A 13,815-nucleotide genomic window follows, 5' to 3' on the forward strand; every position below is an offset into this window, starting at 1 on the left:
GCATGAGCAGTTGCTCATGCATTTTTAAAGAAACAGGAAAATTAAAGGAGGAAAAAGAGTACAAACAACAATATATGGCTGTATATAAAATAACAACAGGAAACTGTTTAGGTTTGCAGAATAAAAACAGTTGCAATGGACAATAAAACCACTACAAGAAATGGTGAATGAGCTATATACTGTAGAACCTGACACTTGTGAAATAGTAAAATAGGTGGCAAATGAATGCAGCATATCAGCAGTGGGCAACTATACAAAACAGCGTGGGAAAAGTAGTAGGTAAAATGCAACACACCACCAACTAAAATAAAGTGTCTGTAATTTACACAGAAATAGGATTTTATGATCAGGTATATTATACCCTTTCACAATACAAATAATAAGGGAATAAAATATTTAAATGTGAAATGCAGAAAATGCTTCTACATTCTAAAATGTCATTCTCAAAATAGAGCATTAATAACTGGCTTTCACGTGTGATTAAGAACTGCATTAATGTCAAATAAACAAAACCTGACTGAGTGATTTATCACCACAGTTGTCTGTGTTTGAGTTCACAGGTTTATAATCTACAAAAGTCAATTAAGTAGTTATCCAAGGTCATTCAAATAAATAAAAAAAACAATAAAAATAACAACCAAAAGCTGAAGCAGATTTAATTGGTTGCAAGTTGGATAAACCAATTTTTTTCATTTTAATGTTAAAAAAACGCAAACTTTTTATTCATATAAAAAATTGATCAAACAGTGATAGTGGTGAAAAGGGCAGCATTGCGCTTGGACTTACACATCTCTACTTTTTCCACTTTCGAAAGTCTGCAGCAGATACAAACCACATCATTTGGAGGCCCATTTATCAGTATTCTCAATTTCGTGGTTTTAGAGTTTTTTGAAACCACGTCTAAACTCATTTCCACTAAAACCATGAATGTCTAGTCATTTGTTAAAAGATCCGAATTGAAAAAGCACAAACAATGAATGGAGCATCCAAAAAATCGAAAAACCTCTAATACCATGACTTCTACATGACTTCAATCTACGGGACAAAGACAGCTTTTAGATGACATATTTTTTCTTTAGGATTTGTCACAGTTTGGCACAAAAAATGGCAAAAAAAAACCTCTTTTTTTTTTTTTTTGCAAAAAAATTGAGTTTTAGTACAAAACAAGACACAAATAAGATGACATTATATGTAAACACCTAAAATTAGACTTATATAAGCATAATAACAACCAGCAATAAAAAAATCAAAAGGGAAAATTATCGTAAGTACACACATATAGGATCCTTAATCCGGAAACCCATTATCCAGGAAGATTGCAGAATCCATACTGGTGTTAAAAAAATCCTACTGGGTTTAACAATTAAATGACTTTTAGCAGACTAAACCCATGGAATCCAAATTACAGATAAAGATCCCTTACCTGGAAAACCCCAGGTCTAGTGCATTCTCCATAACAGATACTATACTAGTACATATTAAGTACATTTCTATCATTATTTATCATTTTTCAGTAGCAGAATAGATTTGCCCTCCCAACAGTGCTGCTTGTCTCAGTCCCTTCCAGCACTGGTTTGCCCCAGTGCTTAACCCTATCACAATAAACTATGGTAGCATGTTTCCCTTTCACAAGTTATACAACTGCATCATTTTAAACCTCCACAATGTAATATAAAACATCAGCTACATTTTTTACCACCACATTTCATGTACACAAAGGGGCTGATTTACTTACCCACGAACGGGTCGAATGGAGTCCGATTGCGTTTTTTTCGTAATGATCGGTATTTTGCGATTTTTTTCGTATGTTTTGCGATTTTTTCGGATTCTTTACGAATTTTTCGTTACCAATACGATTTTTGCGTAAAAACGCGAGTTTTCCTATCCATTACGAAAGTTGCGTAAAAAGTTGCGCATTTTTCGTAGCGTTAAAACTTACGCGAAAAATGCGCAACTTTTCGCGTAAGTTTTAACGCTACGAAAAATGCGCAACTTTTTACGCAACTTTCGTAATGGATACGAAAAACTCGCGTTTTTACGCAAAAATCGTATTGGTAACGAAAAATTCGTAAAGAATCCGAAAAAATCGCAAAACATACGAAAAAGTCGCAAAATGTTCGTTTTCAAGTCGGAACTTTTCCAATTCGGGTCGGATTCGTGGGTTAGTAAATCAGCCCCAAAATGTTTCCAGCACAATATTGTCTCATTAATGAGAAACCACCTAAAATTACTTCTACTCCCAAAATGACAACACACAGTATATTCTTGAAAAGGTAGTACCTGAGGAAATATGGATTTTTTTTAATGATTACTCATAGGGGTTGATTAATCAAAAATAAATTAGCATTTTTCTTGAATTACAAAAAAAAACAAAAAACCATGAACGCAAGTATTTCCTGAAACCCAAATTAGTCAGGATTTATTAGGGGAAAAACAAATAAAAAAAAAAGTTGGCATGAAAAATTTGGCACGGTTCTCTAGAAGTCAACAAAAATTGTCTCTAAAATGTATTTATGTATTTTGCCACTTTATTAAAACATTTGAGATCTTCAGCCTCATTGAAAATGAATGAAACAATGTGATTTTCACTAGTGTGCAGGTTTTTTATTACAATAAAATTGGGGTGAGAACATTTTATTGAGTTTTATTCTTACCTAAGGTAGTGCTACAGGGAAAACATGTAGCTATATAAATTGCCTAGAAATACCTCACTATTGCTCATAAAAGATTTTTATTTATTGAATGCTCTCTCTATTTATATCATATTATTTGACATTGCCTATGTGTATGTTTGCGAGGGGGTATGTGTTAGTGCCAAAGAGTAAAACTCATTTTAATATAAAATATCTCTATTTTATAAGAAATGCAATACAATAGTATAGCATTTCATTTGCATTAACCGCTCAACCCATGTGCATATCTTTCCATAACCTATAACTACAAATGATCATCGGTACTATTATTTTACTACAAATGTGTTTATGCATACAAGTTTACAAACAGAGTTCACAAGGCAAACAATAACTGTTGAAGTCACAGATGTTCCCTTTTTATCTTCGTAGCTCTGGGCAGTAAAAAAAAATGAATCTTTGCTGGTGACATTGTTATAGTTTTGCTCCTATGGTATAAACATAAATACCATATATTTTCTCTCACTTAAAAAAAAAGTTTTGCAGTGTTCTGAAGGTATTTCTATTGCTAATATTTATATTATAGAAATATATATCCATTTTGATCCATCCTTTGCTAATACCGACAGATTTTTTTGAAGGAAGACTTTAGCAAATACATTTTTGCAAAAAATTACCCTTATTTCCATATATGGTATCTCACAAGCACAAATAAAGAGCTCTAAGGAATTACCTGTCCTTTTGGAACCGTCTCTGTATCAATGATGGTAATAACTCCTGGAACAAAAGGACTACGTCTGGCATTACTGTGAGTGGGCTGGTCCTCATCTGGTGTACCTGCTGGCAGTGTACCTGTGAGCTGAGTAACTACCTTCCCAACCATGGTAAGTCCAGTTTTAAGGGTCTGTGAAAAAGAAAAATATAATTGCTTTTAATCAAACAAACCACAGAGACAACAATTAAGTTTCTCAACAGCAGTATTTTAACAAGTGTAAAGTGTAAAGCATATTCCTTTAAGGGTATGGCTAGATACATATAAAAATAAGGATATACAAAGTCCAGCATATTTGCCTGCGTATTGATTGCAAGTAATGTGTAGCCCGGTGTAACATTCTGGCATACAAAGGAGCTTTAAATATTTGGTGTTGAAGACAGAGAGATTGCTTTTGTCATTAATAACGCTGGAATTTTCATGCCAGAAAATTTTTCTTTAATGATGTAACTTATTGCAAATGAACAGTTTAAAATGAAATTACACAGCTTTATAACTACTGAGTTACTAAAATGCTTTTTAAATGGATGATTTTAAGTATTACCGTGAATGGTGTAAAATAAAATTTAAGGGATTACACAGCTCTACAAATATGATATATTTATTTTACACCTCATTTTCTGATGTAAATCAGTGGTCCCCAACCTTTTTTGCACCAAGGACCGGTTTCAAGCAGGAAAATTTTTCCAAGGACCGGCTGGGGGGGTGCGCCTTTATGCACACAATGCATTCATTCACGCCTTTAAGTGCAGTGTGCGCGTTAATTCGTGGCTTTATGCACGCTGCGTGCGTTACTTTGCACCTTCACATGCACACGCATATCCTACGCAGCTCGGACCAGCGTCGGCCCAGTGGATAGCAGCCCGGCGTTTGGGGACCCCCTAACGTAAACAGTTACACAGTGTCAACTGTTACACTAAACTGTATGTATGTATGTATGTATGTATGTATAACTTTATTTATAAAGCACCACAAGGGTACGCAGTACTGTACAACCTTACAATATACAAAATTACACACAGGGAGGACAAGTGTTATAATAAATAAATACAATACATATATATAAATGCACAGGGAATAAGTGCCATGTGGTATGAGACACAGTAGGAAGGAGGTCCCTGCCCCGTAGAGCTTATTGAATCAAATGGCTCCAAATATGTTGCATCTCTTATCCAGTGTTTACTCAGCATGTAGATGGTATATATGCGGCAAAATAATCAGCTCTGAATAGTGCACAGCTTAACGCAGAATGATATGGCCACAGCGTGCTATATTATATACCTTTCTCCCTCCAATGACAGAAAATTTTGAGATAAAGAATTCAAAATTCTTCTTCTATTTTGAGTTTTCTTATGTCTCACAGCACCAGGATACGATGTAACAATTATACAAAATATGTATGAAGTGATACTTTCAATATAGTGCACTGATTTCAGATCAGTCTGTTGGGCAAAGACTAGCGATTAGCAAATTTTTTCGCCAGCCATGGATTTGCAGCAAAATTTCCCATTTTATCATTGGTGAACTTTTTCACAAAACTGCAGCTAAAATTCAATGCAAAAAAAAAAATTTGCAGAGGAAAAAGAACCCATTGACTTTAATATATTTGGAGAGACAAAAAAGTTGCATGCACATAAAAAAGTCATGCAGTAGCCGCAAAAACTCGCAAATTTTTCGGCCAAGCGAAATGGGACAGATTTGCTCATCGCTCAATCAGGGATTCAAGAAGGTGTTAAAAACATTTCACGAGGATCTTGGTCTATTCTGGTATCAACACATGTACTTTCCACCAGGGCCGCCATCAGGGGGGCACTGGGGGGACAGTCATCCCGGGCCCGGACGTTTCTAACTTTAAAGGGGGCCCGGCCGTGCTAGAGTTTTCTTAGGTCGGGCCCCCTTTAATCGAGTCCGGGCCCTGTCACTACTGGCGTCCGCCGCTATGTCCCGCTGCTCTCCGCTCCTAGATTTAGTTGTGAGGGGCCCCGTGATTTCTGATGGCGGCCCTGCTTTCCACACATGTAGGTTATTGCAACATCTGAAAAATGTCCATTTACAGCTTGATACACATAATGCAATATGGCGCACAATCTTGCCCAGACAGCTGGTGTTTTTTAAAACTGTTCCATGTTTATCACTGAGGCCATGTTTATCACTGAGTTTATATGGAATAAAAGAAATCGTACATTTAGAAGCTTCATTATTGTGTGAACACATGCCACGCATTATAATCAAAGAAATAATCTACAACAAAGAAATGTGTATATATTTTATATTATAAAATAATCCCTTTATTTTACATGACCCTACACCTGGCACCAGCAATTTAAGTCAAAAGGACAAATTTAGGCAACAAAAATTTTCTGCTGTGAAAAGAAGAGTAAAATGCTGTTCAATAAGTGGCATCACACAACACTAAGGGGCACATTTACTAAGACACGAATCTGAACCGAATTGGAAAAATTCCGATTTGAAAACGAACATTTTGCGACTTTTTCGTATTTTTTGCGATTTTTTTCGGCGTCTTTACGACTTTTCGGAAATTGTCGCGACTTTTTCGTTACCAATACGATTTGCGCGAAAAAACGCGAGTTTTTCGTAGCCATTCCGAAAGTTGCGCAAAGTCTGGCGATTTTTTCGTAGCGTTAAAACTTGCGCGAAAAGTTGCGCCTTTTTTGTAGCGTTAAAATTTAAAAGGTGCAACGTTTCGTGCAAGTTTTAACGCTACGAAAAATCGCCAGATTTTGCGCAACTTTCGGAATGGCTACGAAAAACTCGCGTTTTTTCGCACAAATCGTATTAGTAACGAAAAAGTCGCAATAATTTTCCGAAAAAATCGCAAAATACCGATCATTACGAAAAAAACGCAATCGGACGCATTCGGCCCGTTCGTGGGTTAGTAAATGTGCCCCTTAGGGGCACATTTACAAAAGCACGAACTCTGCTCCGATTATATTTTCGCCTAATTTTTCGGGCGTCCGCATGACTTTTTCGTACGCTTGTGCAAAAAAATCGGAAAGGTTTTACCGCTGTTTACAATGGTTCGGTACGAAAATTTTGTGACTTTCGGATCGCCAATACGATATTATCGTGACTAATACGATTATTTCGTAAGCATTTTCGGGATATTTGCGATATTCAGAAATTTTCGTTTCCAATCTGAATTTTTCCGATTCGAGATTCAAATTCGTGGATTAGTAAATCTGCCCCAAATTCTCTTACGCAACTTTTCCAAGCCGGAGCACCAATTTGAACAACAATTTCACACTTAGCTACACATTTGCATAAGGCAATTATACAGCTTTATACATACTGTATGCATGATTTTACACTCCATACCATGTGCTAAAGTGGCAACCCTCAATGTATTTCAATTGTTTTTACATCTTCTTATCTATGCCCAAAGGTATCAGAACTAGTGATGCACGGCTGACCCAAAACCCGAGGGTTTGGGTTGAAATTTGGACAACCATTGTAGGTAATAGTTGGGTATGGAAAGTACACTCCTCCTCTGCCCCCAAAGAATCCCTCTCTTGGAACCAGAAGCACATGCAGAAGCAGCATTCAGAGCGGGATATATGGGTGGAGTTGGGTGCAGGTCCTACAAAGGCAACATTTTGCAGGTTAGGGTTCTTTCTACCGGGATCAGTTACAACAATGTAGCCATAAGACATTCAACTAACCATAATTATGGACAAATCTAAATGTAATCACTGCTATAATACAAAATGTTGCTGTTATAAGATATATATCATTTGGGCATTACAAGTGGAAAAAATGCATTTAAAAAATTATATTTTGAAGATATTTGAAGAAACATGGACTCGCTGTAGAATAAATAATGGTGCAAAACTACAATACATAATTTCCGCTGCATTCAAGAAAGGGTGTACAGTTCTCCCAGTTCACTTAAAATATTACATGGTTTGCATGTGAACACTGTTTGATTACACTTGTCTCACATTTTTATAGAACCCAGACCAGTTATGACAAAAGTAGAATTTTTGATGTATGGCTTTGCATGTACCAGTCACATTTTTCATGTTGACTGTGTATATAACAACCATCATTTATATTATTCCAAAATATTGATAAAAAGGAGAATAACTGATGGCAGTTTTACATATATCTCAATTAGTCAATGTCACCAAAAAAAAGTAGAACTGAAAAAAGTTTTAAATTAAGGATTTATTTTGCTTGTTTCAGTTCTTTATCACATCATTTCATCACTTTATAATATTTCGAATATGACCTCTTAAAGACCCATGGCCTGTGTTTTAAGAAATGTTAAAAAAAAACAAAACAAATTGTGTGTGGAACATGTAGGCAATGTAAGGCGCTGTGCGTCAAGGTTTATACTACAAAAAGAAACAGAAATCACATCAAGATCACTCATATATTGCATACAGTATAAAACGTCACTCAACATTTCACTTGATTTTTTTCCTGCAACACAGACATGTGGTTTAGGGAACTGACGTTTAAACTCTCTTCAAAACAAATTACATTAAAGTATGTAGTCCGGAAAAATATGAACCTTTTGTTCTTTTGTGCTAAATGGTGAGCTGTTGGTAGTTCCATCTCATACTCTCTATATGACAAACCCAGAACTTGAACAGTGAATTATTGAGAAAAATATGCCAACAAAGAATAAGCATAAAGAGGCAGGAATATGAAAATATTTGCACATAGTTCTAAATAAATTGTTAAGTTAAAAGACAGTGTCATCACAATACTCATATTTCTCTTGGTATTATGAGTTGTGTGTGTTGGCATGCTTCTTTCACAGAAAGATAACATGTTCACCAGTGGCAAATCTGTTTTCCCTTTACCCTACTGGTTATGATTAACAACATCTACATAAATTATTTGATAATATGGTGTTTGAAAACCTTTGCATTATTTGTAAAACACAAAAGGGTACATGTGCGTTCGCAAGTTCAGTGAGCAATTTTGAGTGTAGTCAGCATGTTTTTTCCCCACAATACAGCTTTTCTCCAAGAATTCTTGTGTTACTGTGGTCACAAAAGGGTAAAGTTCTTGACCCAACTCTGCTACACCTACCACAATTTGCCAAAATAAATGAAATTTTTGCTTCGTCACAAACCAGGTGCAGTTGAGCCAAATATTTTCTGCCTGGCATTATTTCCAGCATTCAGCATGCAAGTGGCATGTGCTCTCTATTCTTTTGGCGCACCTGAACTGTATTAAATGGAATGTAAAGCATGGAGCACCACTTAGTCCTACATGCCTTATGTCCCATTTGACGCAATTCAAGTGCGCCAACAGATATTATATATCAACAGAATGCATACGTACCATATATATATATATATGTATATGGTACGTATGCATTCTCTTCATTCTTTTCTAGTGTCTACACTGTATTATATAATCAGATACAAATTTCTTTAGAAGATCATCAAAAACCCATAATGACATCTGTAGTCTTTTTTAGTGCATATATTGAGATCAAGTAGAGCAGATGAATTACACTTTTAAAGGTTGTTTTTTGTATAATAACAAGTGATTTCTATTTGTTAGTTAATTAGTCTTACAAATTGACATAACAAATTCACCCCATGCAGTGAAATAAATATACCACTTTGTTATATAGTGCAAACAATTTACAGTATACAGCACATTATAATAATAATAATCATGATGATGATGATAATGAAGAGCAATTTATGAAAAAATGCAATTTATTAGTTCAGAGAAAGCTCTAAAAACTGTCAGTCTGTAGGTGATACATCAGTACAATTGGTTTAAATTAACAATGACTTCAATGTCAAAGTAACTAAGTTTGGGTATGGAAGAAGGAAGAGAACAGACCCACAGTCCCATGTGACCTGGGGGTACATGGCGTCTAAGAACATTTAAGCGCAAGGCCGAGATTGCAGGCGTCTGCAACCAGGATCAAGCCACAGATCAATGGTAACTGTTTTGTTTAGTGCTAAAAACTCAAACTGCAGTGATTAGAAAACACATTAGTGTTCATCAATTAGCAGCCAAACGTTTGTTTTAATAATTCATAGGAAACGACTTGCACAAAGTCTGTTAGTGTGTTGTCAGGAAAGCCTCAGAAGGGCCAGCAAAATTCGGCGCCACTTTGTATTGACGGCAACATAAAGTCAGGAAGCTTGGTTAACCCTTTGCTGCCTAATAACTGTATCATCTTAAAGATAATATTTAACTGAAATGATAGACTTCTTTATCAGCTGTGAATGTATGCTACCAACAGCCTCTGAATAGCAGTATAAGTGAAAGATTAAGTAGTACAGTCTATATCTGTAATTATATCTGGTACCTGTAACGAACCCCTTATCCGGAAACCCATTATCCAGAAAGGTTCAAATTACGGAAACACCATCTCCCATAGACTCCATTTTAATCAAATAATTCACATTTTTAGGGTTTCCTTTTTCTCTGTAATAATAAAACAGTACCTTGCACTTGATCCCAACTAAGATATAATTACTCCTTATTGGAGCCAAAACAATCCTAGTGGGTTTAATTACTATTTAAATAATTTTTTTTTAGCAAACTTAAGGTTGGAGGCCGAATTACGGAAAGACCCCTTATCCAGAAAACCCCAGGTTCCAAGCATTCTAGATAACGGGTCTCATACCTGTAAATATTATATATACATATATTTATATATATATATATATACAGGAAAGACCCCTTGATCCAGGCAAACCACAAACAGGGAATTCCAAAGCATTCTGGAGAATAACGGGTCATCATACCTGTAAAAATATATAACTATATGCGTAATTATTCAGCCCCCTGAGTCAATACTTTGTAGAACCACCTTTTGCTGCAATTACAGCTGCCAGTCTTTTAGGGTATGTCTCTACCAGCTTTGCACATCTAGAGACTGAAATCCTTGCCCATTCTTCTTTGCAAAACAGCTCCAGCTCAGTCAGATTAGATGGACAGCGTTTGTGAACAGCAGTTTTCAGATCTTGCCACAGATTCTCGATTGGATTTAGATCTGGACTTTGACTGGGCCATTCTAACACATGGATATGTTTTGTTTTAAACCATTCCATTGTTGCCCTGGCTTTATGTTTAGGGTCGTTGTCCTGCTGGAAGGTAAACCTCCGCCCCAGTCTCAAGTCTTTTGCAGACTCCAAGAGGTTTTCTTCCAAGATTGCCCTGTATTTGGCCCCATCCATCTTCCCATCAACTCTGACCAGCTTCCCTGTCCCTGCTGAAGAGAAGCATCCCCAGAGCATGATGCTGCCACCACCATATTTGACAGTGGGGATGGTGTGTTCAGAGTGATGTGCAGTGTTAGTTTTCCGCCACACATAGCGTTTTGCATTTTGGCCAAAAAGTTCCATTTTGGTCTCATCTGACCAGAGCACCTTCTTCCACATGTTTGCTGTGTCCCCCACATGGCTTGTGGCAAACTGCAAACGGGACTTCTTATGGTTTTCTGTTAACAATGGCTTTCTTCTTGTCACTCTTCCATAAAGGCCAACTTTGTGCAGTGCACGACTAATAGCTTTCCTATTGACAGATTCCCCCACCTGAGCTGTAGATCTCTGCAGCTCGTCCAGAGTCACCATGGGCCTCTTGGCTGCATTTCTGATCAGCGCTCTCCTTGTTCGGCCTGTGAGTTTAGGTGGACGGCCTTGTCTTGGTAGGGTTACAGTTGTGCCATACTCCTTCCATTTCTGAATGATCGGTGGAACAGTGCTCCGTGGGATGTTCAAGGCTTTGGAAATCTTTTTGTAGCCTAAGCCTGCTTTAAATTTCTCAATAACTTTATCCCTGACCTGTCTGGTGTGTTCTTTGGACTTCATGGTGTTGTTGCTCCCAATATTCTCTTAGACAACCTCTGAGGCCTTCACAGAGCAGCTGTATTTGTACTGACATTAGATTACACACAGGTGCACTCTATTTAGTCATTAGCACTCATCAGGCAATGTATATGGGCAACTGACTGCACTCAGACCAAAGGGGGCTGAATAATTACGCACACCCCACTTTGCAGTTATTTATTTGTAAAAAATGTTCGGAATCATGTATGATTTTCGTTCCACTTCTCACGCGTACACCACTTTGTATTGGTCTTTCACGTGGAATTCCAATAAAATTGATTCATGTTTGTGGCTGTAATGTGACAAAATGTGGAAAAGTTCAAGGGGGCCGAATACTTTTGCAAGCCACTGTATATATGGAAATCTAAATAAAAAGATACTGTTGATGGCTAAAGACACAAGCAGGGAGCAAGAGCATTAATAATCCTTTCATGATTAAACAGCAATCACTATAGCAAGGTAAGAAAACCTTTGGCTGGAGAGAGAGCAGAGAATGGAAAATTAAACTACAAAGAAAGTCTATGAATTCATTATTATTATTTATTTCTGCTGGAAAATAGGTGATTGTAAGCGGCTATGATAACCAATTTAGACATGAGAAACAGAAATTTCACCTGAAGCAATGCAAATAGTTCTTCAATGGCAGGGTGATAAGGATGTGGAATGTCCTGTCAGAAGATGCTGTGATGGCAGGTTACCTTTATGCCTTGGACAGTTTATTGGACAAGCAAAATATCAAAGGCTAAGCATTTTAAATAATAACACTTTATTGCAAGGAGGCGAGTTCCTAAACAGAAAATGTGGTTGCACAGTTTGGTAGAATGGTACTTGCGTGGAGTGTTACTGGCCTATTTAGATAATACAGGGGGCCAACTTTGTAGTCATCCATTGGTGTAAGCCAATTACACAATATCTCAACTAGAAATCACCTTAGATATGACCAAATTTTCTTTTCTTTGTGCATATAGAAAACATAAACTAAAGCCACTAAGGCCCCTGTCTTCCTAGCACTGTTCCTTGTGTTATTTAATAACAAGTGCCTTTGATGACACCCACAGAGCAGTGACTGACCTGCACACAAAATGCTAGCTGAATGGCAGCATCAAAGATGCCCCTTGTGCCCTTACCTTAAGACTAATGTCACACAACTTTTCTCCATTGGTGGAAAAATATTTGCGGAAAAAACCACTGGTCCACTCTACTCTGCCATGTGTTCAGTTGCACTCACAGGCATGACATCTGCCTGTCTGTGTTCACACAGGGCAAATTTCGTACTGAAAACATGCAATTGTGCATTATCAGCAGTGGTGTAACTAGGAGACAATGGGCCTGTGTGCAAAAATTGCACCTGGGCCCCTGTCTACCCATCCACCAGGGATGCCAATGGGCATAGATATTGCATGTTGCTAAAATCCACCCATGTTCAAACCGACAGTAGCTTGCCTTGACTGTCAGTGCAACTGGACAGGGGGAAGATTGAATTGGGTTGGTGTTTTATTGCACTGGCACAAGTGTCCACAGCTATGATTAAGCTGATTTCTTGTATACATTTCTAAAGAAAGAAATCTAGTAATTTTAGTTTTTTGCCCATTCCTAGTTCTTCCAAAAGGCTGCAAACTTAAATCCCCTCAGGAAAAATAGCTGCCTTCCTTTTTGACCCCAAACATGCTAAGGAGATAACTCCTGGACCAAGGAGCCAATAAAACTGAAAGGTTGCCTGCTACAAAAGACATCATGTCACATTTTAGCCACAATAAAGAACAAAGTTCAGGCTCCGGTGAAAAGACTAAGCCCTTAAGACTATATGTGCCATAAAACTATCAATACCATTAACATTAAAATAGAATATGTTTTCCTATAGACGTAATTATTCATTTAAGTGCACTGTTATTTCAGCACATATGACTTCTGCAGAAATGCTTTCTGTAGCAGTAACAGCCCAGAAAGTGTTAAATTGGCTAGTTATACATTAGCAAATACATACAAACTAAACTAGGGAAATGACTATTGTGCAAAGATTTAACCTGTCCAATTATTCCAAAATATCGAGACAAGATCATTATTATCTATTCCCATGGGGTGCACTCTGTATAATTTGCACACAAAAAAAAACTCCACTGGTAATCTTTAGCCTTTCCCATGCCATTTCTGATGTCCTCCCCCTCCATTAGGGCTAATGGCTTCATGCTCACATAAGCTGTTAAGACTCATTAAGGAGTTATCAGGTAACAAGAGAAAACAGATGCAGTTTTGCTAAATCAATTTACCACCTCGAGGTTAAAGACAGTGGCGGCATCTCAGGCAATTATTAGGTGACAAGAGAACGTGTGTTTATTATTTGATGCCAGACAGTACACAGACCATTCATTTTCAAGTGGTTTTAAGGGGCCTCAAAATCCATGCTGTATAATCTTTCCTATCTGTACAAATTGTTCACACCTTTTGCATCTTATCTTGTCAATACAAATACTGTTATGATGTTTAATTCTACAGTGACTACCTCCCAGGCTATAGATTTAACAACCAACACATGCAAAACACAAGATAGTTTACAGCGTAAAACTGCAAAGAGCTTAACAAT

General features: G+C 37.1%; 1 protein-coding gene across 5 annotated transcripts in view; it reads right to left on the minus strand.

Annotated features, from left to right (window-relative positions):
• bcas3 (breast carcinoma amplified sequence 3) overlaps positions 1-13,815 on the minus strand; it is a 584,912-nt gene that overhangs the window by 454,601 nt on the left and 116,496 nt on the right. For all 5 annotated transcript variants that reach the window (XM_031896950.1, XM_031896949.1, XM_031896951.1 and 2 more), the window contains exon 13: positions 3,364-3,534. In XM_031896950.1, the coding sequence (XP_031752810.1) occupies positions 3,364-3,534 (171 nt within the window). The remainder of the gene's footprint in view (positions 1-3,363; positions 3,535-13,815) is intronic.

This window comes from Xenopus tropicalis, chromosome 2 (assembly GCF_000004195.4).
Source record: "Xenopus tropicalis strain Nigerian chromosome 2, UCB_Xtro_10.0, whole genome shotgun sequence".
Classification (NCBI taxonomy): domain Eukaryota; kingdom Metazoa; phylum Chordata; class Amphibia; order Anura; family Pipidae; genus Xenopus; species Xenopus tropicalis.